The 26752-nt window shown below is 42.0% G+C and overlaps 1 protein-coding gene across 3 annotated transcripts in view; it reads right to left on the bottom strand.

Moving 5' to 3' along the window:
- The window catches only part of LOC124151406 (ATP-binding cassette sub-family C member 5-like), a 69612-nt gene that overhangs the window by 33403 nt on the left and 9457 nt on the right, over positions 1-26752 (bottom strand). Inside the window, exons 1-5 of one of the 3 annotated variants that reach the window (XM_046523844.2) lie at positions 21223-21380; positions 7646-7761; positions 3090-3269; positions 1745-1892; positions 1111-1258 (exon numbers count right to left, since the gene is read on the bottom strand). In XM_046523844.2, the coding sequence (XP_046379800.2) occupies positions 1111-1258; positions 1745-1892; positions 3090-3269; positions 7646-7722 (553 nt within the window). In that variant the 5' untranslated portion in view covers positions 7723-7761; positions 21223-21380. Of the gene's footprint in view, positions 1-1110; positions 1259-1744; positions 1893-3089; positions 3270-7645; positions 7762-21015; positions 21381-26752 lie in introns of those variants that run through there. The other 2 variants (XM_046523842.2, XM_046523843.2) reach the window with 2 other exon arrangements.

Here is a 26752-nt window from a genome sequence, read left to right on the forward strand (position 1 = left end):
AGTGATTCGTGTAGTAGATTGCCCAGGTACATGAGGAGTGAGTGAGTTTGGTTTAACGGTGTTTTGAATAGTATTCCAGAAATATCACAGGGTGTCAGCTTAAAGAGGGAGGAAAGCCCGGAGTGATGCAGGTCTTTGACGTTTACCACTTTGGTGAAACCCACGAGCACAGGTATGGTGCTGACAAACCTAGAAACATAATCAGTGCGAACAGGCATTGAAACTCATTATCATAGGTTTCTGGCATGTCTAAGGGACACAACTCTGCATAGCGAATTGCAGCACATTAGACAACATGGCCGCCTGTGCTCCCACTAGGTGAGGTGAGGTGAGGTGAGGTGAGGTGAGGTGAGGTGAGGTGTGGTGAAATGGAGTTTAACGTCGCGTCCAAGATCATAGCACTTATATAGCGAAATGCATGCATGTGTGTGTGTATGTGTGTGTGTGTGGCTGCTTGTACTAGTCCGGACTGATGCCTATTTATAGTGCTAGCCCACTGAGATACCATGCCGCAGTTTAACATGAATACCCCGCTCAGACACAGTATACTGACTCCGAGCCGACCAGTCCTTGTTTTAGCCCCTGAATGCCGAGCGCCAGACTGGGTAACAACAAGTACCATCTTTGAATATTTTTTGGTACGACGCGGCCGATTATCGAACCCCACACCTTCCGCTCTCCGGGCAGAAGCTCTACCACCAGAAGAGAGGAAGTCCCCCTCAAGGTACATGGAGGGTGGGGTACTTCACTGTGTACGTACATCAGGATCACTACTTTATAACCCCTACCAGGCGAACAGGGATTGAAACTCGTTATCATAGGTTTCTGGCGTGCCTAAGGGACACAACTCTGCACAGCGAATTGCGGCACCTTCGACGCTATGGTCGCCTGTGGTCCCTCTAGGTGAGGTGAGGTGAAATGGGGTTAATGTCGCGTCCAAGATTTTTGCACTTATATAGCGACATGTCCATGTCGACCAGTCTCTGGGCAGAAGCTCTACCACTAGAAGAGAGGCTGTCCTCCTCTACATACATAAAGGGGGAACTTCACTGTCAAGATCACTACTTTATAACCCCTACCAGCCATACCGAAACACAACAGTGGACCTACCATTCCAGTAGTTGTACGTCCAGGCACAGGAGAAGGTGAGGCTCCGGCACACTTCACATAAAATGAGGCCCACCACAATGGCCGCCCCGTCTGCCATGACTGGGGCAGCAGACGACACATGGTCCAAGAGCAGACGCAAGATGCAAGCCTGGAAACAATATGGAGAAAACTTTTCAAAGGGGACTGAAAAAGGATAATAACAGTTTTGAACCTCCTCTGAAATGCTTCTTTGAGGTGTTTTATCCCCTGAAACTGTTTCCACTGGAGGAACAACCCCTTAGGCAGTGGTTCCTCGACTCTCACTAGACAAACCCATAAACAAACCCCACAGCCACCACTACATCGTAACATATCTTCAAGGACTTGACAACAAGTTTACTAATGTGTCATCACATCTACAAGTGTAGAAACTGTCCCTGAGAACATGACTTATTTGGAGAAATCACCACAGTGACAAACACTTCAACTCATTGAAAACACTTTTAAAACATCTCTCTTGTACATTCATAACAGAGAGATTCATGACATCAAAATGCCTTGAATTATTAAATACAGATCCTACAGCATGAAGCACAATGTATGAAATCATTGACTCGGATAACACGATGTGTCTATACCCCGATCTCTTACTCACAGAAGCAACGAAGGAGAGCACCATGGATATGACAACAAGGATTTGTGAGCAGATGAGTCTCTGTTTGAAAGCTGCCCGGATTGCACGGCCGAGTGATGCTTTCTCCTCGCCGTGAGTCTTCAACTCTGCCTTCCAGCATTCCTCCAACCTGGTCAAGGGAGATAATTCAGAATTCTAATGAAACCGATTTCAATGATTTAAATACAAAACAACAGCAATGATGTTTCCCTGGATATACCTGAATCATGAACCTATACTTATATAGAGCTTAAACAACTGACACTATAAGACAGGCGTGCACCAACAGTGTTCTAAGTTGTTAGGTAATACTACCAGGGTGACAACTCCCTTTTGGTATGCCAGATGCCCTGTTAAGTAGTCACAGATGCTACAGTGCTTATAAAGTATGCATGGTCATGCATTCTATGTTTTGTTTGTTTGTTTGATTGTTGTTTAAAGCTGCACTCAGCAATATTCCAGCTATATGACGGCAGTCTGTAAAATATCGAGTCTGGACGAGACAATCCAGTGATTGACATCATGAGCATCGACTTGCACAATTGGGATACGATGACATGCATGATGTCGTTTCTAGTATGAAGTCATTCCAACCTTAAATCATATTAAGACTCAAATGACGTCAACAATGACATCTGGATGAAAAAAAACAATACATTGGTGTGCGTCAAGTAATATTTACACTAACAGCACAAATGATTTTATAATCTCAGTTATTGTCTAACTCTATGGGTAATAAATTCTAATAAATTTGCCTTTTTTATCAGTGAATGAATTCTTCTCACTTTCAAAAATTCCAGTGGTTTTATGACCACATAAACCATATTAACATCTAACCAAAAATATAAATCTGGGATGCTATGCTTATTTGTTTGCATAGTTTTATATCTTAACCAATGATAACTGTTGATATGACAGTTTGGGGAAATATTTTGTTTCGGATTTGGATTCGATTTTTCCAAAAATGAGGTTTTTTTAAGGGTTTTATTGTGGCTTGGAATGTTTGTACGTAGTTTGTCACTTTCTGAGCATATCTGCTGAGCGTAAATGGATGTTAAAATATATACCCCCTTTTCCTGTCATACTGTGCTCAAAGGTTCATCCTGAAGCGTTGGAGTACAATTGATGGATGACTAAACCAAATACTTCCCCCTATTCTTTTAATGCTTTCCCTACCTTCCAGTGACCTGAATTAGTAATGGTATGTTTCAATAGACATAGCTTTTCCCTTGACAGCAATATTGCATATAATATTTTCAAAACTTAAAAAAATAATTCCATAACAAAATAGCAACAACAATAATTAAACAATTGATTTGTGACGTACAAGTCGATGTTGTGCTGGGTTGTGTCTTCTGGCCACCACTGCAGGCGGAGCACGGAGGTCAGACCGCCGCCCCCCCGTCGACAGAGGGCCAGCATGATGGGGGTGAGCCACGAGCATGTCGCCAGGGACAGCAAGCTGCTGTAGGTGATCGGCACCTTGTCGAAACCCAGGTCTCGAATTCTGCAGGAAAGGAAGAAGGATTTGTGAATGAGTGAGTTGTTGGGTGGGTGGTTGGGTGGTGAGTGAGTGAGTGAGTGAGTGAGTGAGTGAGTGAGTGAGTGAGTGAGCCCAATTACACAATAAAGGTCTTGATTATCGATCAGATCGTCTTGACTAGGCACAACCATTTTGTTTGAAGCAAATCATTTGAGAGATGGAATCTGATTGGTCAATAGGAGGGACATAGAAGGGGAATAACTCGTAACTGCCACTGGTGGTGCTACGATCGAGCCCAGAAATTCCATCCTAATTCGGGAAGGGTGGAAACTCGACTTAAAAGTCACTTAACTCCCTTACATCGGGGAAGATGAAAAGATTAGTAGGAAAATAGCCGTGGTAAATCATGGGTATCAAACCGATTGCTGAGTGAGTGAGTGAGTGAGTGAGTGAGTGAGTGAGTGAGTGAGTGAGTGGGTGGGTGGGTGGATGGGAGTGAGTGAGTGAGTGAGTGAGTGAGTGAGTGAGTGAGTGAGCAAGTGTGTTCGAAACAAACAAATTACCAGGCTGCCATCAAAACTCACAGACTATAGAAACTGCAGGCCTCTACTAAACTATTGAAGCCCTCATTTAAAACACTGCATCTTATTGTGACAAATAAATCGACACATAAATTAACTGCAGGCCACAAGGACCCATACAACGTTGAAACTACAGGCCCGACACGAGATCTACCTGCCACGGGCCAATGGGCAGGCCCTTATTTCAAACACAGAGTGAGCGAGCGAGGTCACAATATTGCAGCAATATCGTCGGGTGACACTTGATATGAACAGCTGCATTACTACCAGTTATCCCACACTCCCAAGAATCCAATCACAATGAGAAGGTGACAATGGTTAGTCCACATTTGAGCAATGTAGGGACATTTCTTTGAAACAACAATTAAGTGCTTCAAGTATAAAAGATCTTGTGTCCTGTAGGGCCATTGGGTTCCTAATGACTTTTCTGAGATTTATCTAGGGATTCCAAACAAAGTATCCTTGGCAGACAAATTGGGAAAAATAATTACTTTGTTCAAAGGCCTTATTTCCATTTCAAAAAGTATTTAACATCAAATCTTAATGATGAAGTCACTGCAACAATGTTACCTATTCATTCCTCATTCTTCCTCATTATTAATACAAGACACCTCCACATTAACATTAGTTGTACACATAATGGCATCAACGGGGAAATGCTAACTTCCAAAGTGGGAATTATTACTGACACTTGGTGCCGACTTGGGGCACACTTTCCAGGTTTGTTTAAATAAAAACAATATTAATCAGGCTATAGATTCATGTTTCATTTATATAGATGGAATAATAATTGTTAACAAGTCAAAATGTCCAAGCATGTAATTTCATCAACCATACTCCTAAAGGGCAAAACCTGGGGTCATTTCTTGAAATCATTGTCGCCAAAAGAATGCATCTTCCTGAAGCAAGGGAGTTAACTGACTTAAAAGTCCAGTTTCAACCCTTGCTAAACTGACTTTATGTTTGACATTCAGTTCATAACCAACATGGCGACTGCCGTGCAGAATTCGGTCGATTGCAGGATTTGCAAAGCATTTGTGCCGTCAACTGGGCGTCAATAAAAAATTTCCAAATATTTCCATGTTTTCAACAAAGGCGCTCAAGTGATTTGATGCACTGTGCGGGGTAAGACCCATTTACACAATAAAGGTCTTGATTATCGATCAGATATTCTTGACTGGGCACAGCCATTTTGTTTGAAGCAAATGCAAGTCATTTGAGAGATAGAATCTGATTGGTCAATAGAAGGGACATAACTCGTAACTGCCACTGGTGGCGCTATGATCGAGCCCAGAAATTCCATCCTAATTCATCAATGGTGGAAACTCGACTTATGAAGTCAGTTAACTCCCTTGCCTCAGGAAGATGAAAAAAATGAGTAGGAACTAGCCATGATAAATGTGTGTGTTTGTTGTTTACTTTGTGGTCTGTAAATAATCAAGTTTGGACCAGACAATCCAGTGATTGACATCATGAGCATCGATCCACGAAATTGGGATCGATGACATGCATCAACCAAATCAGCGAGCTTGACCACCAGATCCCGTTAGTCACCTCTTAAGACAAGCATAGTCGCCTCTTTCAGCTGATGATCAATTCTATTCCGGATCTTCACAAGAGGATATGGTCAGGGACTGTTTAATACATGTTTGTTAGATTTATTGTATGATTAAAATTTATCCCCGAAGTTTTTCATCCAATAGAAACGTGAAGGAACAGGAAACAGATTTGGACCGTCAGTTATTAAAACCGAAAAAAAAAGGAAAAAGAATTCCATAGCGACAACTTCAAAAGTTTCCAAGCTAAATTCCGGAAGAGACACATTATGCATAAAGGATCAAGGTGAACAGTTGTGTGGAGTATAGTCCCTCAGGGCATTGGTCTATATTTGAATATAGATATATCTTCTACGAAATTGCTTTCAGAAGAATCTCATAAACTGAAGAGAATAAAACCCACATAATATTACTTCAAACTTGCATAAGCCTCTCAACACATTGCTCAATCTGACCCTTCTGAGAAACAGGTGGACATATTAGAAGAACCCTGATACTCACTCATTGATTCATTTACTGTAAATCTTGAAATTAACGTGAGTGTGAAAATGCGAGTGTCTTTGCTCGCATTAATTAACTTCGCATTTATGTCTCCAAATGACTGTCAACAATAAGACAGTCTCACTGCACACTTTGGATAGCGGAAATACCAATGAATATAAACACAAACACGGTTTATGAAGCAGCAGTTGTAACAAGTACACAACAATGTCATTTAAAGGGATCAGCAGTCGTATTAATTTGGAGACACATAAATTTCCAGATTTACAGTATTGAAAAAGGCTGTGTACATAAAATTTAAACACTGAACCCCAAAACATGAAGGACAGGATGATTGCATGGTTTACATTCCTTACCTTGGACTTAAATCATACAGGCATAACATGTATCTTCAGAATGATAGCACAGACATTTTCAATCTCTGATTGTTTAGAGACTATAGAGTGAGGGAGTGAGTGAGTATGGTTTTACGCCGCTTTTAGCAATATTCCAGCAATATCACGGCGGGGGACACCAGAAATGGGCTTCACACATTGTACCCATGTCGGGAATCGAACCCGGGTCTTCGGCGTGACGAGCCAACGCTTTAACCACTAGGCTACCCGACCACCCCCTAGAGACTATAGAAGTTGTAGCAGTATCACGAGGGGTACATGTGGTTTTATGAGTCCTATGTGTGGTTCTATACCAGAAGACAGGTAAGACACATTACACCACATACCCCGAGTGATACTGCTACAAGGAATTTATCTTGACAACACGTTTCAATCTGCCATTGTATAAGAATTAAAACAAATTGAAAATTGATATAAACCAGACGTTCAATTGAACTGAGATTAACTTGTGCACTGTCACATGATTTTTATTGACTTGTAAACAACGTGCAGCTTTTTGCTTCATAGCGGTGTATTAGGGATTTATTCTCCCACTCAGAAAAACACATGCAGCCTGTTTTCTTCATGGCAGGGTTTAAGGGATTTATTCTCCCACTCAGAAATTTATTTCCCTTCTCAAAAAAGATACATCACATGAACCAATCAGATCTCAACATTCTGACATGGAGGCAAGACAACATAAATTACGCCATTAGGTTAGATCATGCAGCAGCAGAACACAGAACTCTCTCAGATGAGTGAGCAAGGTTTGAAATATTGGTTTTATATGTCAGTGTAAGGAAAACTACATTTTGTTTGTTTGTTGTTTAACACTGCACTCAGCAATATTTCAGCTATAAATAATCAAATCTGGACCAGACAATCCAGTGATTGACATCATGAGCATCGATCAACGCAATTGGGATCGCTGACATGCATCAACCAAGTCAGCGAGCCTGACCACCCGATCCCGTTAGTCGCCTCTTACAACAAGCATAGTCGCCTTTTACAGCAAGCATGGGCTCTAAAACTACATTTGGACAATTTGTATTGATACCAGGAAACTAATTTCAGACCTGTTGTGTAATGAGGAACCATGTACCCAACAACCCTGAAACCCCTTTAAGTCGTGCCATAGGACTGCTTTCTGTTCGTCTAAAGTAACTGTTTGCTTCAAATGTCAACAGAATCTTGGCAGGCCATCCATGTAGTGCACATGAGTCCCCCTTTAAGGGCAGAGATGGTATCAGCATATGCATCAGTTCCCATGGTTACAATGTATTGTCTCTTCTTCATCATTGTCTCATAAATAATTTACATCCAAATGTCACATTGATGCCCTGTTGGCACACGTTGTAGGATTAAATATTCAACTAAAACATAATTACCCATATCGTTCGAATGACTGACTGATTGAGCGTCGAAACGTCCTACCAGAATTCTTTTTTTCTGTCGGTACATCCATACCATCTTACTCCAAGCCAAGCTGCAGCATCTAGTCTCTCTGGAAGCAAACAAGGAGTTTCACTTTCAATGTGGAACTTTTTAACAAACTGAAATTATTTCCTTAAGTATTGCTTGATTCAACAACTGATAAACCAAGCAGGAAAACATTAATTCAGCCAGCAATTAAAAGCACCAGCCTTAAGCTGTTCTTAGGAAAATGTCAGCAGGCACTAGGGACCGGTCATTATGGAGGGGTTGTGGGGATACTGTAAAGATTTATGACAACAATATCAGGGATGGGGGCAAGAAAACAAACACGCAGTTCTAATGATTCAAATAAAAAAGTTATAAATGTGGGATAATTATTGAGGGACGTCAAGAAAAAATGTTACATGTTTTTTGGGGGGGCATGAAAAAAGAGGGGGTCTGCAAAACATAATACAGACCTAAGACCAATCCAACTGCCTCCCCCCCCCCCACACCTCCCATCCCCCTACCACCTCCCATCCCATCCCCCTTGCAATAAATCACCATTCTCTCAGCTAAACTTACAGGCACCATAGTACTTTTAAAGTGCATTGGGGCAGTTGAAAGTACATTACATAATTGCTGCTTTAATGAAATCGAAATGAAATAGCAAACATGCTTGTAGTTTTTTCAGATTTCAAAAATTGGACACCCAAGCAAGCAATCGGATACAAGTCCAGTGCCATGCTATCAGAAAAGATTAAATCTTAACTTTTCCACTTATTCAACTTTCACTCTGGCATTCTTCAGAATCTGATATTAAAATGAACTACCAATTCATATCAGGGGTTACAAATCCAGGGTTTTATTACGGCAGAGAAATGATATTCTCTGTGAAATTATCAGAATAGTTTCACTGAATGTATAAATTACTGGACTTGTCAAATACAAGTAAGCTAACTTGTCCTCTCTGTAAATAATACTTACAGAGACATAGGGTAAATAATACTGTATAAAGACACAGGGTAAATAATACTTTACACAGATATAGGGTAAATAACACTGCATACAGACATAGCGTAAATAATACTGTACACAGAGTAAATAGTACTGTACACAGACATAGGGTAAATAAAACTGTACAGAAACATAGTGTAAATAATACTGTACACAGACAGGGTAAATAACACTGTAAACAGACATAGGGTAAATAACACTGTACACAGACAGGGTAAATAACACTGTATACAGACATAGCAAAAATAATACTGTACAGAAACATAGTGTAAATAACACTGAATACAGACATAGCAAAAATAATACTGTACACAGACAGGGTAAATAACACTGTATACAGACATAGGGTAAATAACACTGTACACAGACAGGGTAAATAACACTGTATACAGACATAGGGTAAATAACACTGTACACAGACAGGGTAAATAACACTGTATACAGACATAGGGTAAATAACACTGTACACAGACAGGGTAAATAACACTGTATACAGACATAGGGTAAATAACACTGTACACAGACAGGGTAAATAACACTGTATACAGACATAGCATAAATAATACTGTACAGAAACATAGTGTAAATAACACTGTACAGAGACTTCGGGTAAATCATACTGTGCATGGGTAAATAATACTTATTATTTCGCATACCAGGTATTTACTGCATATCACAGTTCCTAATAATGCAGGCAGAACTGCCTGAGTAATAAACCAAAGAGGCATTTTCAATTTTGTTATCCTAATTCTGTTAGAGAAACCACAGCAGGGATAAAAAAGATGTCGAAAATGTACAAAGTAATGACAGAAGGGTGGGAGACAACACACAATGTCACAAGTTCATTTGACTTTTAGTCAGGTGATCTACTGAAGGACATGATTGTTGAGCAGGGATCCATTAGCTTTATAAAACAGCCGCCATTGCAACCTAATATTAATAATGCAACCTGATATTTATATCTACAGGCACCAAGTACACGTGAAAAAATTCAAATTTGTGTCTGACTTACCCTTACTTTTCCACACAACATCGATCTTTGAACACACCCACTACCTCTTAGCTTTATTTACCATACCATATCACTAATCCCTGTGTTACGTGTAATTTGTCATGCTTTCTTGGGCTTTACGATTACGTGCACATGTTCCTTTTATGTTTTTACAGCAATGGATCCTTGTCATGTGTGTCAGTATGTTGTGCCCCAGTGATATGGATCCTGGTCATGTGTGTCAATATGTTGTGCCTCAGTGATATGGATCCTGGTCATATGTGTCAATATGTTGTGCCCCAGTGATAGGGATCCTGGTCATGTGTGTCAATATGTTTGGCCCCAGTGATAGGGATCCTGGTCATGTGTGTCAATATGTTGTGCCCCAGTGATATGGAACCTGGTCATGTGTCAGTATATTGTGCCCCAGTGAAATGTATCATGGTCATGTGTGTCAATATGTTGTGCCCCAGTGATATGGATCCTGGTCATGTGTGTCAATATGTTGTGCCCCAGTGATATGGATCCTGGTCATGTGTGTCAATATGTTGTGCCCCAGTGATGTCGATCCTGGTCATGTGTGTCAATATGTTGTGCCCCAGTGATAGGGATCCAGGTCATGTGTGTCAATATGTTGTGCCCCAGTGATGTCGATCCTGGTCATGTGTGTCAATATGTTGTGCCCCAGTGATAGGGATCCTGGTCATGTGTGTCAATATGTTGTGCCCCAGTGATGTCGATCCTGGTCATGTGTGTCAATATGTTGTGCCCCAGTGATAGGGATCCTGGCCATGTGTGTCAATATGTTGTGCCCCAGTGATAGGGATCCTGGTCATGTGTGTCAATATGTTGTGCCCCAGTGATATGGATCCTGGTCATGTGTGTCAATATGTTGTGCCTCAGTGATATGGATCCTGGTCATGTGTGTCAATATGTTGGGCCCCAATGATATGGATCCTTGTCATATGTGTCAATATGTTGTGCCCCAATGATATGGATCCTTGCTAATGTGTGTCAATATGTTGGGCCCCAATGATATGGATCCTTGTCATGTGTGTCAATATGTTAGGCCCCAATGATATGGATCCTTGCTAATGTGTGTCAATATGTTGGGCCCCAATGATAGGGATCCTTGTCATGTGTGTCAATATGTTGTGCCCCAGTGATATGGATCCTGGTCATGTGTGTCAATATGTTGTGCCCCAGTGATAGGGATCCTGGTCATGTGTGTCAATATGTTGGGCCCCAGTGATATGGATCCTGGTCATGTGTGTCAATATGTTGGGCCCCAGTGATATGGATCCTGGTCATGTGTGTCAATATGTTGGGCCCCAATGATAGGGATCCTGGTCATGTGTCAATATGTTGTGCCCCAGTGATAGGGATCCTGGTCATGTGTGTCAATATGTTGTGCCCCAGTGATATGGATCCTGGTCATGTGTGTCAATATGTTGTGCCCCAGTGATAGGGATCCTGGTCATGTGTGTCAATATGTTGTGCCCCAGTGATATGGATCCTGAGCTGAGATTAACTTGTGCACTGTCACATGATTTTTATTGACTTGTAAACAACGTGCAGCTTTTTGCTTCATAACGGTGTATTAGGGATTTATTCTCCCACTCAGAAAAACACATGCAGCCTGTTTTCTTCATGGCAGGGTTTAAGGGATTTATTCTCCCACTCAGAAATTTATTTCCCTTCTCAAAAAAGATACATCACATGAACCAATCAGATCTCAACATTCTGACATGGAGGCAAGACAACATAAATTACGCCATTAGGTTAGATCATGCAGCAGCAGAACACAGAACTCTCTCAGATGAGTGAGCAAGGTTTGAAATATTGGTTTTATATGTCAGTGTAAGGAAAACTACATTTTGTTTGTTTGTTGTTTAACACTGCACTCAGCAATATTTCAGCTATAAATAATCAAATCTGGACCAGACAATCCAGTGATTGACATCATGAGCATCGATCAACGCAATTGGGATCGCTGACCTGCATCAACCAAGTCAGCGAGCCTGACCACCCGATCCCGTTAGTCGCCTCTTACAACAAGCATAGTCGCCTTTTACAGCAAGCATGGGCTCTAAAACTACATTTGGACAATTTGTATTGATACCAGGAAACTAATTTCAGACCTGTTGTGTAATGAGGAACCATGTACCCAACAACCCTGAAACCCCTTTAAGTCGTGGATCCTGGTCATGTGTGTCAATATGTTGTGCCCCAGTGATATGGATCCTGGTCATGTGTGTCAATATGTTGTGCCTCAGTGATATGGATCCTGGTCATGTGTGTCAATATGTTGGGCCCCAATGATATGGATCCTTGTCATATGTGTCAATATGTTGTGCCCCAATGATATGGATCCTTGCTAATGTGTGTCAATATGTTGGGCCCCAATGATATGGATCCTTGTCATGTGTGTCAATATGTTAGGCCCCAATGATATGGATCCTTGCTAATGTGTGTCAATATGTTGGGCCCCAATGATAGGGATCCTTGTCATGTGTGTCAATATGTTGTGCCCCAGTGATATGGATCCTGGTCATGTGTGTCAATATGTTGTGCCCCAGTGATAGGGATCCTGGTCATGTGTGTCAATATGTTGGGCCCCAGTGATATGGATCCTGGTCATGTGTGTCAATATGTTGGGCCCCAGTGATATGGATCCTGGTCATGTGTGTCAATATGTTGGGCCCCAATGATAGGGATCCTGGTCATGTGTCAATATGTTGTGCCCCAGTGATAGGGATCCTGGTCATGTGTGTCAATATGTTGTGCCCCAGTGATATGGATCCTGGTCATGTGTGTCAATATGTTGTGCCCCAGTGATAGGGATCCTGGTCATGTGTGTCAATATGTTGGGCCCCAGTGATAGGGATCCTGGTCATGTGTGTCAATATGTTGGGCCCCAGTGATGTCGATCCTGGTCATGTGTGTCAATATGTTGTGCCCCAGTGATATGGATCCTGGTCATGTGTGTCAATATGTTGTGCCCCAGTGATATGGATCCTGGTCATGTGTGTCAATATGTTGTGCCCCAGTGATAGGGATCCTGGTCATGTGTGTCAATATGTTGTGCCCCAGTGATATGGATCCTGGTCATGTGTCAGTATATTGTGCCCCAGTGATAGGGATCCTTGTCATGTGTGTCAATATGTTGTGCCCCAGTGATATGGATCCTGGTCATGTGTGTCAATATGTTGTGCCCCAGTGATAGGGATCCTGGTCACGTGTGTCAATATGTTGGGCCCCAATGATAGGGATCCTGGTCATGTGTGTCAATATGTTGGGCCTCAATGATAGGGATCCTGGTCATGTGTGTCAATATGTTGTGCCCCAGTGATATGGATCCTGGTCATGTCTGTCAATATGTTGTGCCACAGAGATATGGATCCTGGTCATTTTTGTCAATATGTTGTGCCTCAGTGATATGGATCCTGGGCATGTGTGTCAATATGTTGTGCCCCAGTGATATGGATCCTGGGCATGTGTGTCAATATGTTGTGCCCCAGTGATATGGATCCTTGCTCGTGTGTGGATCCTTGCTCATGTGTGGATCCTTCCTCATGTGTGGATCCTTGCACATGTGTGGATCCTTGCACATGTGTGGATCCTTGTTCGTGTGTGGATCCCTGCTCGTGTGTGGATCCTTGCACATGTGTGGATCCTTGTTCGTGTGTGGATCCTTGCTCATGTGTGGATCCTTCCTCGTGTGTGGATCCTTCCTCATGTGTGGATCCTTGCACATGTGTGGATCCTTGAACATGTGTGGATCCTTGTTCGTGTGTGGATCCTTGTTCGTGTGTGGATCCCTGCTCGTGTGTGGATCCTTGCTCATGTGTGGATCCCTGCTCGTGTGTGGATCCTTGTTCGTGTGTGGATCCCTGTTTGTGTGCGGATCCCTGTTCGTGTATGGATCCTTGCTCGTGTGTGAATCCTTGCTCGTGTGTGGATCCTTGCTCGTGTGTGGATCCCTGCTCGTGTGTGGATCCTTGCTAGTGTGTGGATCCCTGCTCGTGTGTGGATCCTTGCTCGTGTGTGGATCCCTGCTCGTGTGTGGATCCTTGCTCGTGTGTGGATCCCTGCTCGTGTGTGGATCCTTGCTAGTGTGTGGATCCCTGCTCGTGTGTGGATCCCTGCTCGTGTGTGGATCACTGCTCGTGTGTGGATCACTGCTCGTGTGTGGATCACTGCTCGTGTGTGGATCCTTGCTCGTGTGTGGATCCTTGCACATGTGTGGAGCCTTGTTCGTGTGTGGATCCTTGCTCATGTGTGGATCCCTGCTCGTGTGTGGATCCTTGCTCGTGTGTTGATCCTTGCTCGTGTGTGGATCCTTGCTCGTGTGTGGATCCTTGCTGGTGTGTGGATCCCTGCACATGTGTGGATCCCTGCTCGTGTGTGGATCCTTGCTTGTGTGTGGATCCTTGCTTGTGTGTGGATCCTTGCTCGTGTGTGGATCCTTGCTCGTGTGTGGATCCTTGGTCATGTGTGGATCATTGCTCATGTGTGGATTCGTCCTAAGTAAAGTTTTAGCTTAATTTGAAACTTAAGCACTGAAATATTCAGCTAAGTTGATTGTCTGGTCCTGAATGGATTAATAACAGACCGCCATCATATAGCTGGAATATTGCTGAGTGCGGCGTTAAACAACAAACGAACACTCATAAAAGTTGATAGATTAAAAAGAAAAATACCCACGTATACTCATACTTATTTACATAATCATATGCTATAAAAATTGTTTGTTTGTTGTTTAACCACACTCAGCAGTAATCCAGATATATGACGGGGGTCAGAAAATAAGTGTGTCTGGACCAGACAATCTAGTGATTGACATCATGAGCATTGATCCACACAATTGGGACATGATGACATGTATTAACCAAGTCAGCAAGCCTGAACCCCCGATCAATTATTGGCCTCATACGATAAGTATAGTCACCTCAAATGGCAAGCATGGGTTTCTGAAGACCAGTATTCCAACCCGAGTCTTCACAGGTAACATAATCCAAAACTAAACATACATCATATTTATAAGTAAAATAATTGAATTAATAACACAGCCAAATTCTCATTATATTCATAATAAAAGAAACAAAATATACACGTTTCAAAGCATAGTTATTCATGACATTCTAAACAAAACAAGAATTTCCACACAATCACAGCCACACTCCAAAATTTATGAAGGAAAATAACAGAATTTTAAATTTCAGCAAACACATCATTATTGAATCACATTCATAATTTAGGAGTCCCACAATAGACACAATACTATTACCTTCTGATCCAAATGTGTGCTACCAGGTTTATAAGGAGTTTGCTGCACACAGACATTAATATAGAATCCACCCATCTAATACAATCAAATTGAAAAATTCAATACATACATGTGGGTTCTGCCCCCTTAAGTAATGAAAGCATTTGAAGCATGACTAATAATAGAGTGTCAAAAGTCTACACATCTATAGAGGACTTGGGTAAACTATTTGTGTTGGCTAGGGTGGAGCCCTGACCTATTTTTAGGTCATCAGGGCCCAAAAGCGTTTGTATGCTCTCTTGAACATGTTGACTATATCCATCCCTGCATTGAATGTGGCTATATTTAATCAAAATTGAGAAAAGGAGATGATTATTCTTTGTTAAGAAAACATTCCATATTTTGAGTAGGCTTCAAAAGGAAATGGAGACCGGTTGCCCTTGGGTGCTTTTACGGAAAATTGCTTTCTTATTTATGAATGAAGAACGAAATAATTATGAAAACAAGTCCATAGATCTCAAAGATATATCTGAGAGTTAAGGCTTATATAAAATTATCTTGAACACCATCTAAACTAGGTCAGTTGACAGGGAGTATGTTCTTCAAAGAAGGATTTATTAAGGTTTACAAACTAAGTAAATTGGGAAAAATATCATGATATTGTTCAAAATTAGATTTTTTTCATGTGTTTATTTTTGTAAATTCTGAGAAATTGGGATTTTTTACATTCAAATTGGTAAATTTTACAGACTTGGGGCTGAATTTTGGCATCTGAGCAGGTCCAGATAAAACCCTGTCATAATAAATTTCATAATTTCATTTTAGGGTAGACAGTATGAATTTTGACTTAATTCTGAATTAAAACACCAGATATTATCCAATGAGTAATACTTTAAGTTGTAGCAGTATTACAAGGGGTGTTTATGCAGTTATGTGTCCCGTGTTAGGTTTAATACCACAAGCCAGAGGCGAGTGGTATAAAACCTAACAACGGACACATAAAACCCCATGTACCCCTCATGATACTGCTACAACGAATTTATCTAACTGACATATTTCAATCTGCCATTGTAAAAGAATAAAAACAGATTGAAACGAGAAAGAAAGCAGCTCTTCGATTGAGTTGAGATTAACTTGTGCTGTGTCACAGGACTTTCATTCACTAAGAAAAAGCGTGTGTTTTTTTGCTTTGAAGCTAGGTATAAGGGCTTTATTATTCCATTCGAAAATCCACGCGTATTCTGTTTTCTTCATGGTGGGGTATAAGGGATTGATTCTCCAACTCAAAAAAGTATTTCCCTCCAAGGCAGGATACATAGTATTTTATCTAGATCACGTGTCCCAACTAGATCTCTTCATTCTGACATGGAAGTATGATAGAACCCCTTTCATACCCCTCTCATTCTAGACACCAAATGCTCACCAGGAACGACTTAAGGAACTTGATTTGCACCAGGTGCATGTTGGCATGAAAACCTAGTTGCACCAGGTGCTATTTGGCATGAAAAGCTAGTTGCACCAGGTGCAAGGTGGCCTGAAAAGCTAGTTGCACCAGGTGCATGTTGGCACAAAAAGCTAGTTGCACCAGGTGCATGTTGGCATAAATAAAGCTAGTTGCACCAGGTGCATGTTGGCATGAAAACCTAGTTGCACCAGGTGCATGTTGGCATGAAAACCTAGTTGCACCAGGTGCTGTTGGCATTAAAAAATCTAGTTGCACCAGGTGCATGTTGGCATGGAAAGCTAGTTGCACCACGTGCATGTTGGCATGAAAACCTAGTCACACCAGGTGCTGTTGGCATAGAAAATCTAGTTGCACCAGGTGCATGTTGGCATGAAAAGCTAGTTGCACCAGGTGCTGTTGGCATAAAAAAAATCTAGTTGCACCAGGTGCATGTTGACATGAAAAGCTAGTTGCACCAGGTGCATGGTGGCATGAAAACCTAGTCACACCAGGTGCTGTTGGCATAAAAAAAATCTAGTTGCACCAGATGCATGTTGGCATGAAAACCTAGTTGCACCAGGTGCATGTTGGCATGAAAACCTAGTTGCACCAGGTGCTATTTGGCATGAAAAGCTAGTTGCACCAGGTGCATGTTGGCATGAAAACCTAGTTGCACCAGGTACATGTTGGCATGAAAACCTAGTTGCACCAGGTGCATGTTGGCATGAAAAAAGGCTTGTTGCACCAGGTGCATGTTGGCATGAAAACCTAGTTGCACCAGGTGCATGGTGGCATGAAAACCTAGTTGCACCAGGTGCTATTTGGCATGAAAACCTAGTTGCACCAGGTGCTGTTGGCATTAAAAAATCTAGTTGCACCAGGTGCATGTTGGCATGGAAAGCTAGTTGCACCAGGTGCATGTTGGCATGAAAACCTAGTCACACCAGGTGCTGTTGGCATAGAAAATCTAGTTGCACCAGGTGCATGTCGGCATGAAAAGCTAGTTGCACCAGGTGCTGTTGGCATAAAAAAAAATCTAGTTGCACCAGGTGCATGTTGGCATGAAAAGCTAGTTGCACCAGGTGCATGGTGGCATGAAAACCTAGTCACACCAGGTGCATGTCTGCATAAAAAAAATCTAGTTGCACCAGGTGCATGTTGGCATGAAAACCTAGTTGCACCAGGTGCATGGTGGCATGAAAACCTAGTTTCACCGTGTGCATGTTGGCATGAAAAAAACCTAGTTGCACCAGGTGCATGTTGGCATGAAAACCTAGTTGCACCAGGTGCATGTTGGCATGAAAACCTAGTTGAACCAGGTGCATGTTGGCATGAAAAAAGGCTTGTTGCACCAGGTGCATGTTGGCATGAAAACCTAGTTGCACCAGGTGCATGTTGGCATGAAAACCTAGTTGCACCAGGTGTATGTTGGCATGAAAACCTAGTCACACCAGGTGCATGTTGGCATGAAAACAGGTTGATCATTGATCCCACAAATTTATCAAATTTAAAACATAGATGCTTAAACTAGTCCCAAAAAGTAAAATGTGAGATCTCCGATGACACTGTTATGTGTCATGAATTACACATTCAGGTAACACAGCAATTAGTCATGTGGTAGTATGGCAAATAATGCCTCGAGGTACAGAGCGTGTTCAATGGTCGATACTGTGTGGTCAAAGTAAGGGTTGGTCACACAAAAATTTGGTGCACTTGGTGCATGTAAACATAAATATTGGGTTGCATTTTTCAATAATAGGTTGCAATTGTGCATGTTTTATACATAGCTAAATCGAGCCCTGCTCACATGGATGGCACTAGATGGTAAGTATGTTCTTTTTAACTACAGTTGGTTAATGGGTCTCACTGCTGTCATTACCCAACACAAAACTACTGAGTGTGACACACTTTTTACGCTAATGTCAAATGTTGCAACACTCACAATGTTAGGTAGTTGTGGATAAATAGTATTTCAGTTCCATCACAGAAAGTTCAAAGTTTGAGTATCTTTTTAAAGGCCATATGAATCATATTTGTGTTTAACGGAAGCATGGGTTATTTATTAATCCAGGCGACTCACAGTAACAATGCATGGATAGAGAGGTCTTAGGTTTGATAGAAACAGCGGAAAACTATACTCACTCACTCACTCAAACTTAGCCCCCAGGTTCGCCCTGATTATGTTTCAAGGTTTGTCACCATACCCGTGTTCGTGGGTGTCACCAAAGTGGTAAACGTCTGAGACCTGCATCACTTCAGGTTTTCCTCCCACAATACACCGTAATATAACTGTAATATTGTTAACAGTGACGCTAAACCAGACTCACTCACTTACTTACTCTACAAGTTTCTACTGACTATAAATTCAGATGGAAACTCACTCACCTAACCACTCACCCACTCACTCATGGACTCACTCACTCACCTTACCACTCACCCACCCACTCACCCAAGGACTCACTCACTCAGCTTACCACTCACCCACTCACTCACCCATGGAGTCACTCACTCACCTTACCACTCACCCACCCACTCACCCATGGACTCACTCACTCACCTCACCACTCACGCACTCACTCACCCATTGACTCACTCACTCACCTAACCACTCACTTAAGCACTAAAGTGGCACTAAACCAAACTCACTCACTCACTCTCACCCAATCAGATGCACTAAAGCGGCTCTAAACCAAACTCACTCACTTACTCACCTAACCACTCACCCACTCACTCATGGACTCACTCACTCACCTAACCACTCATGCACTCACTCACCCATGGACTCACTCACTCACCTTACCAATCACCCATGGACTCACTCACTCACCTCACCACTCACCCACCCACTCACCCATGGACTCACTCACTCACCTTACCACTCACCCATGGACTCACTCACTCACCTCACCACTCACCCACCCACTCACCCATGGACTCACTCACTCACCTTACCACTCACCCACCCACTCACCCATGGACTCACTCACTCACCTCACCACTCACGCACTCACTCACTCACCCATGGACTCACTCACTCACCTAACCACTCACTTAAGCACTAAAGCGGCACTAAACCAAACTCACTCACTCACTCTCACCCAACCAGATGCACTAAAGCGGCTCTAAACCAAACTCACTCACTCATCCACCCACTTGGTTGATGCATGTCATCATATCCCAACTGTGATTATTTACAGACTACCGTCATACAGCTGGAATATTGCTGAGTGCGGCGTTAAAAAACAAACAAGTAACAACAAGCTTTCTGAATCCCCACCTCACTGGGGCCCCTTTTCAATTTTAATGTAGTTATAAAATTGTAGTTATTTAAAATCATATATTCTCAAAAGACTAAGGGTTAGTCTACCCCTCCCCCAAATCGCTCTTATCAAATGGTACTTCTGTTGTAAAACTATTATTTTGTATGTTTGTTTGTTGTTTAACGCTGCACTCAGCAATATTCCAGCTATAAGACGGCAGTCTGTAAATAATCGAGTCTGGACCAGACAATCATGTGATTGACATCATGAGCATCGATCAACACAATTGGGATACGATGACATACATCAACCAAGTCAGCAGGCCTGACCACCCGATCCCGTTAGTCGCCTCCTATGACAAGCATAGTCGCCTTTTTCGGCAAGCATGGGTTGGTGAAGACCTATTCTACCCCGGATCTTTACGTGTCTACAAAACTATCAATGATGTAATGAGTTTGTTGTCCCCAGTTGTGACTTATTAATCAGCTGATGACAAAACTGACGATTGCTAGAGGGCAACTGCAGCTAGGACATTTCGTATAAAAAAAAATCTTCTTTTTTTTTTTCGCTAGATGTAATAATAGTCCCCTGATCAACCACTTTCCTGACAAGTTGATGACAACCATTGTTCATCATGACTGCACGCAACAATCACAAATAGAAATAAAACAACAGCTATTATGACAGCTGCTGACAAAAAATTAATCCATTTGTTTAAAAAAAGAACAGTTTCAAACAATTACCATGAATTACCATTTGAGGACTTTTCATTCTATTTCTCTTCTAAATAGTTAAAAAAGTAAAATAATGTGCAACAATGACTAAATCAAATGGTATAACATAGTTAACAGTTAACAATCAAATGGGGTTATAAATTATTTATCACTGGCCAAGGACAGAATGCTGATGGTGAAATGTACATGCAAAAATAGAAGCACTGCTAAATATGTTAAAACACTATGAGATTATTTCCATTTATAACAAATTATAGATAATACATGATGTTGGTGAGTGAAAAATATAAAGAAAAAAAAGTATGAAAAAATACACAAAATGACTCTTAATTAAAAATATATTATTCCTCTTTATCTCGTTTTTAGAAATAAAAACATATTGTAACAACATTGTCCTCCAAACGAGACATGTGACAATAAAATATAAATTAAACCAAAAGAAATCTGCACAATACAGCAATAATTATTGGATTGTCCCACAGATTCTAACAACGAGCAAGACATGCTTTCGCGTGGGCGTGTTCGTCTCGACAATAGGTAATCGTTCAGGCATGACGTTGTTGACGGTGAAACAACATAAACAAATAACGACTAACCCTCACTTTACCGAAAAATGATCAATAATTTTACCTCTTGCTGCTTGCTCAAACTGCCGATCCGTTAATATGACCGGGCAGATTTTCTCCCGAGTCAACCCGCCGTTGATGCAATACCGTCCCTATAGAATTACTGATGCCTTCTTTTTTCCTGGCTCAATCAACTGTCACGAATTCTTATGACGATGTTGCTAATTCTGGTAACTGGTAACCTCCCGACACCACTGAGGAATATACTCACGTGGCGACACGAGAATCAGACCTGTTGATTTTCTCCAAAAAATGTCCACACGTGTAGAGCAGTCAGTGACAACTGTTTCGAAACCTCACCCGAAATAGGAAAACAGACAAGTGAACCGAGTGCGATCGGAAGGAAATGAATGTACATGCTTTTTGTTACTAACCTTCACCTTCTTAGCTCAACGTCCTTGCCCTTGGAGATACACGGGGAATTTGCAAGGGAAGTAATTGAGGGGGTACTTGCGATTGCAAACTATTGCATTATGAGCTATAAATACACCCGGGCTGTCGAAATCCTTCTTTGGGAAAATACCATCTGTGTGATGATAGGCGGGTGAAGAGCAGTGTCAATGAAAATTGAAAAAAGGCATGATGAAACACGCTTCCTGTTTGGAAACACCAATTACAGACCTGTCGATGCTGAACATGCACGTTTTATAATGTAGAAGGCCTAATGCATTTCTCCAACTTGGGTTTATTTAGGAACAAAGTGATTTACAAGCGACAATAGAAATAAGCATATTCCAAATTATTTATTGTTCATATACAACAACATTACACCTCTCCACATTTCTTTTGATAGTTGACCCTTGAAGATCTGGGGTAGAATAGGTCTTCACCAACCCATGCTTGTCGTAAGAGGCGACTAACGGGATCGGGTGGTCAGGCTCGCTGACTTGGTTGATGCATGCCATCGTATCCCAATTGCGTGCATCGATGCTCATGATGTCAATCACTGCATGGACTGCTTGGTCCGGACTCGATTATTTACAGACCGTCGTCATGTGGCTATAATATTGCTGAGTGCGGCGTTAAACAACAAACAAACAAAAATCTTTTGAGAGTGAGTGAATTAAGCTTTGAAGGGCAGAAGTGGTGATGCGATCAAATTTGATGCAAACAAAAGATTATATGAATCTAACATAAAGTGTTTCTTGTTCATCACAGCCCTCAACAAATTCGGGCTATATGGCGGCCGAGGTAAATAATCGACTCGGGATCAGACAATCCAGTGACTGCCATCATGAGCATCTATCTACGCGACTGGGATCCGATGACATGCATTGACCAAGTCAGCGAGCCTGACCACCCGATCCCGTTAGTCGCCTCTTACGACAAGCATAGTCGCCTTTTACGACAAGCATAGTCGCCTTTTATGACAAGCATAGTCGCTTTTTACGACAAGCATAGTCGCCTCTTACGACAATCATAGTCGCCTTTTACGACAAGCATAGTCGCCTTTTACGACAAGCATAGTCGCTTCTTACGACAAGCATGGTCGCCTCTTACGACAAGCGTAGTCGCCTTTTACGACAAGCATGGTCGCCTTTTACGACAAGCATAGTCGCCTTTTACAAGCATGGTCGCCTTTTATGACAAGCATAGTCGCCCTTTACGACAAGCATAGTCGCCTCTTACGACAATCATAGTCGCCTTTTACGACAAGCATAGTCGCCTTTTACGACAAGCACAGTCGCCTTTTACGACAAGCATGGTCGCCTTTTACGACAAGCATAGTCGCCTCTTACGACAAGCATAGTCGCCTCTTACGACAAGCATAGTCGCCTCTTACGACAAGCATAGTCGCTTTTTACGACAAGCATACTCGCCTCTTGCGACAAGCAAGGGCTGCTGGAGCCCTATATTCCTACTCGGAATGCCCACGGATGTTCACACTAAGTATTACGCAATGATAATGTCCCAGTTTAACATTCGGTACTCATTTACAACGTGAACAGTGGCTGAAAATGGGACCAACGCGCCATTAACGTCAAATGGGCAATTATGTCAGCTACGTGAATGTGGGCAGATCAAACAAGCGTCTATAAAAAGTTAAATTATCAACACACTCAAAAACATATCGGATTATGTTATTTCTCACTGTCATTCGGTTTGAACACAAGTGACGTAAATGGAAACTCTGCTTTAAGTCTGGTGTCCCTCTAGGTCTAGACGTTGAAATTAACGCCATGTGTTAATTTAAAACATTTTATCATCCAAAACTGGCTTCCCCAGGACATTTCGCTTGAGAGATCAAGAGACTTGACAGGGAGAAGCAAGCGTCCGTGAGGCCTGCAGCAGATTACTTGGAAATAAGGACTTAACAAATGGCATCCATGAAGATATTAGTACAACACTGGGGAAGGATGCACCTTCCTAGGCCACCCCGACCCGTGAAGATCCAACCCTTGCTTGCCGTAAAAGTCGACTTTGCTTGTCGAAAGATTCGACTACCGGTGTCAGAGAGTGGAATTTTCCCCCTAGCCCAATTTCCCCCCGGAAAAAGGGCTATATAGCCAAATTTCCCCCGGAAAAGGGGCTATATAGCCATACTTCCCACGGAAAGCACACTATATGGCCATATTTCCCACCCGGAAAATACACTATACAGACAATTTTCCGCTTTGGAGTCAGATTTCCCCATAATTAAATATATGTCTATTATCAAAAGTACCTAGATGTACAGTTGGTTGATGGAGTAATTTACAAGAGAAACCATGATTAGAATCTTGTGTTTTTTTGAGTCATACATTCTTAATTTTAATAAATAGAGGATAGTTCATAGTACAGTGAGATAATTATGGCGGATCTGTCACTCGACAGATCAGATCAGCCTTTTGTCACTGACGAAATGAAATGTTTTATTTATTATATATTTATTTAGTAGGGTATGTGTTGCTTTTTTATTTTTATTTTGTTGTTGTGTATTTGAGGTGTATCTGTGTGTATGTTTGTATGCGCGGAGTGTTATGTAAGTTTGCATGGAGTGCTATGTATGAGTGCAGATATATGCGTTGGTCTGTAATTGTATTGTTCGTAAGGAGTGTATGTATACTCTTTTCACTTCAAATATAATCCAAATTCCCCTCGGGGTAATAAAGCTTTATTCTAAATAACACAAACGGGGTTCGAACCTGGGACCTCTTGCTCTTCAGCATGATAAAGGCGACAGTGAAATTTTCAGCACCATTAAAACCATAACATTTGTGAACAGAATAACTATGTAAAAATAATTTTAATCATTTTACTGAATACTAATGGAGTTGGAGTTCGAGCTGGTCTATTGCGCCAGAAACACAGGACAAAACTTTGTCCCGAAATTCTAAAATATAACTGTCTTCCACTGTTTTGCTGTTTGTTGATTCCAACACACCCTTAATCACTGCATTGTAGAAAAGTATTTACTAGTATCCAGCAACAGTTCATAAATAAGTTCTCTGGCATGAATAACAAGTGGCAAGTCGAAATCGTCTATGTTTTCAACACTAAACTTGTTATACAGGATTCCTAAAAGCTTGTTTTCAATTGAGACACGTTTAACTCCAATTTCTCTGTCAAATATGGCAAGCAAGATGTTCGCTTTTGCCATTGCTGTTTGATCAATGTTTGTTAAATGGTGCAGTAGGTTATGTTTTTTAATACTGCATTGAAAAATCTGAGGGATATAGGGGAAATTCTGCTATATAGCCATACTTCCCCCTTGTGTTAAGGGGGAAAATCTGACTCTAAAGCGGAAATGTGGCTATGTAGTGATTTTTCCCCGGGGGAAATTTAGCTATATAGCCCTTTTTCCGTGGGTAAATTAGGCTATATAGCCCCTTTTCCGGGGGGAATTTAGGCTAGGGGGGAAATCCCACTCTCTGACACCGGGATTGGGTGGTCAGTCTCGCTACTTTGGTTGATACATGACATCGTATCCCAGTTGCGTGGATCGATGCTCATGATGTCAACCACTGGTTGATCTGGTCCTGAGTCGATTATTTACAGACCGCCGTCATATAGCTGGAATATTGCCGAGTGCAAACAAGAAACAAACAAATCCAATGCCACCCAAAAGTGGTGTCCGTGCGGCAGAATTTGGTAGAGGTTAGGCGTGGCACTGAGAGCCTTGAAGACGGAAGACACTCCAAGATATGGTGATGACCGACCGGTGAATGACTGAGGGTCATATTGCTAGTTCGTTAAACATTTCCCCGGAGAGAGTACATTCCATTATCACAGAAACTTTGACAATGAAGAAATTATCAGTTCGTTTGATTCCAAAGCTTCACACGTTTGATCCAAAACGCTTGCACCAGTCATAACATGTCTCGTGATAATACAGCTCTGTTTGAAGCTGATCCAGAAAGGTTCTTTCAAGGATCTGTATCCGTGGATAAAACCTTGGTTCGTCACTTCCAGCCGAGTACAAACAGCAATCAAAACAGTGGAAGTGCTTGACATAACCACCACCAAGAATAACAAAGGCTGTCCCATCAGTTGGAAAGGTTATGGGATGCAGTCGGTGTCGTCATGGTGGGCTATGTGTCAGAAGGCCAGACAATAAACGGATCATATTATGCTGCACTCCGGACGAAACTACGGGATGAATTTAAGACTAAGAGACGCGGGAAGCTGAGAAAAGGTGTGCTCTTCGTCATGGCAATGCGCCAGTGCACATATCAGCCATTGTCCCATGACTACAATACGGTGTGGCTTTGAATACCTTCAACATGCACCCGCTTTCTCCTTATCTGGCTCAGCCAGACTCCCATCTGTTCCCAAAACGAACACAGTTCTAGGCGGAACGCATTTCAACTCGAAAGATGACTTCTATACCCTTCTCCACATGGGTACAATGTGTGAAGCCCATTTCTGGTGTCCCCCGCCGTGATGATGCTGGAATATTGCTAAAAGCAGAGTAAAACCATTTTCACTCTCTCACATCAGTGCATTGAATGATTCCTGCGACATAAACTGACGGCCAAAATTAACTTGGTCGCTGTCGAACACAATGATCCATGACACCCCAGAGGTGTTCTACGGGGGACTTGTCTAAGGAGCGTGCAGGCCACGGCAGCACGTTGACGTTGTTGGCTGCAAGGAAGTTCTGTACGATTCGGGCTGTATGGAGTCTGACGTTGTCATGCTGATAAAGGACACCACTTTGTAGGAGTTGTAGTAATGGTAGGATAGTCGGACGAAGAATGCTACCTATGTAACGCTGATCTGTCAAATTTCCGCTAACGGTAACGAGTGGTGTTCATGCCAACAAATTCCTCCCCACACCATAACATTGCCTCTACCATACGAAACGACCTCATGAACTCAACGTGCTATCGTTAGTTTACCCCTTCGGCGGTAAACACGCTGATTACGTCACTGTCAAGAACCGATTCCGGAGATGCAAAGTACGCCAGTACCGGTCTTCCCTGGGCATAGTTACCCTGGGTCTGCCTGTTCTTGGCCTGTCTGGTATCTGCCCGGCCTGTTTGCAACGATGCATCAGGTAAGTTAATGCAACACGGGAGCAAACCAAAATTTCTTGCCCAGGTCCCGCTCGCGTTGGTCCGGTGTCAGTCGTGGCATTTCTGTGGTGTTTTTTTTTTTTTTATCAGTCTGAGTGTTTTTTTGCATAGAGCATTGTTGTGTTTGGGCGATTTGTGTTGCATTGCTTTAGTTTAAACTTGTGTTTTTAAATAATTGCAATTTCATTTTTGAAGTCAGAAAGTTTCTTATGGCCGTTAGTTTATATAGCAGGGCATTTATGG

Source organism: Haliotis rufescens, unplaced genomic scaffold (assembly GCF_023055435.1).
Source record: "Haliotis rufescens isolate VD_foot unplaced genomic scaffold, xgHalRufe1.0.p SCAF_9, whole genome shotgun sequence".
Classification (NCBI taxonomy): Eukaryota; Metazoa; Mollusca; class Gastropoda; order Lepetellida; family Haliotidae; genus Haliotis; species Haliotis rufescens.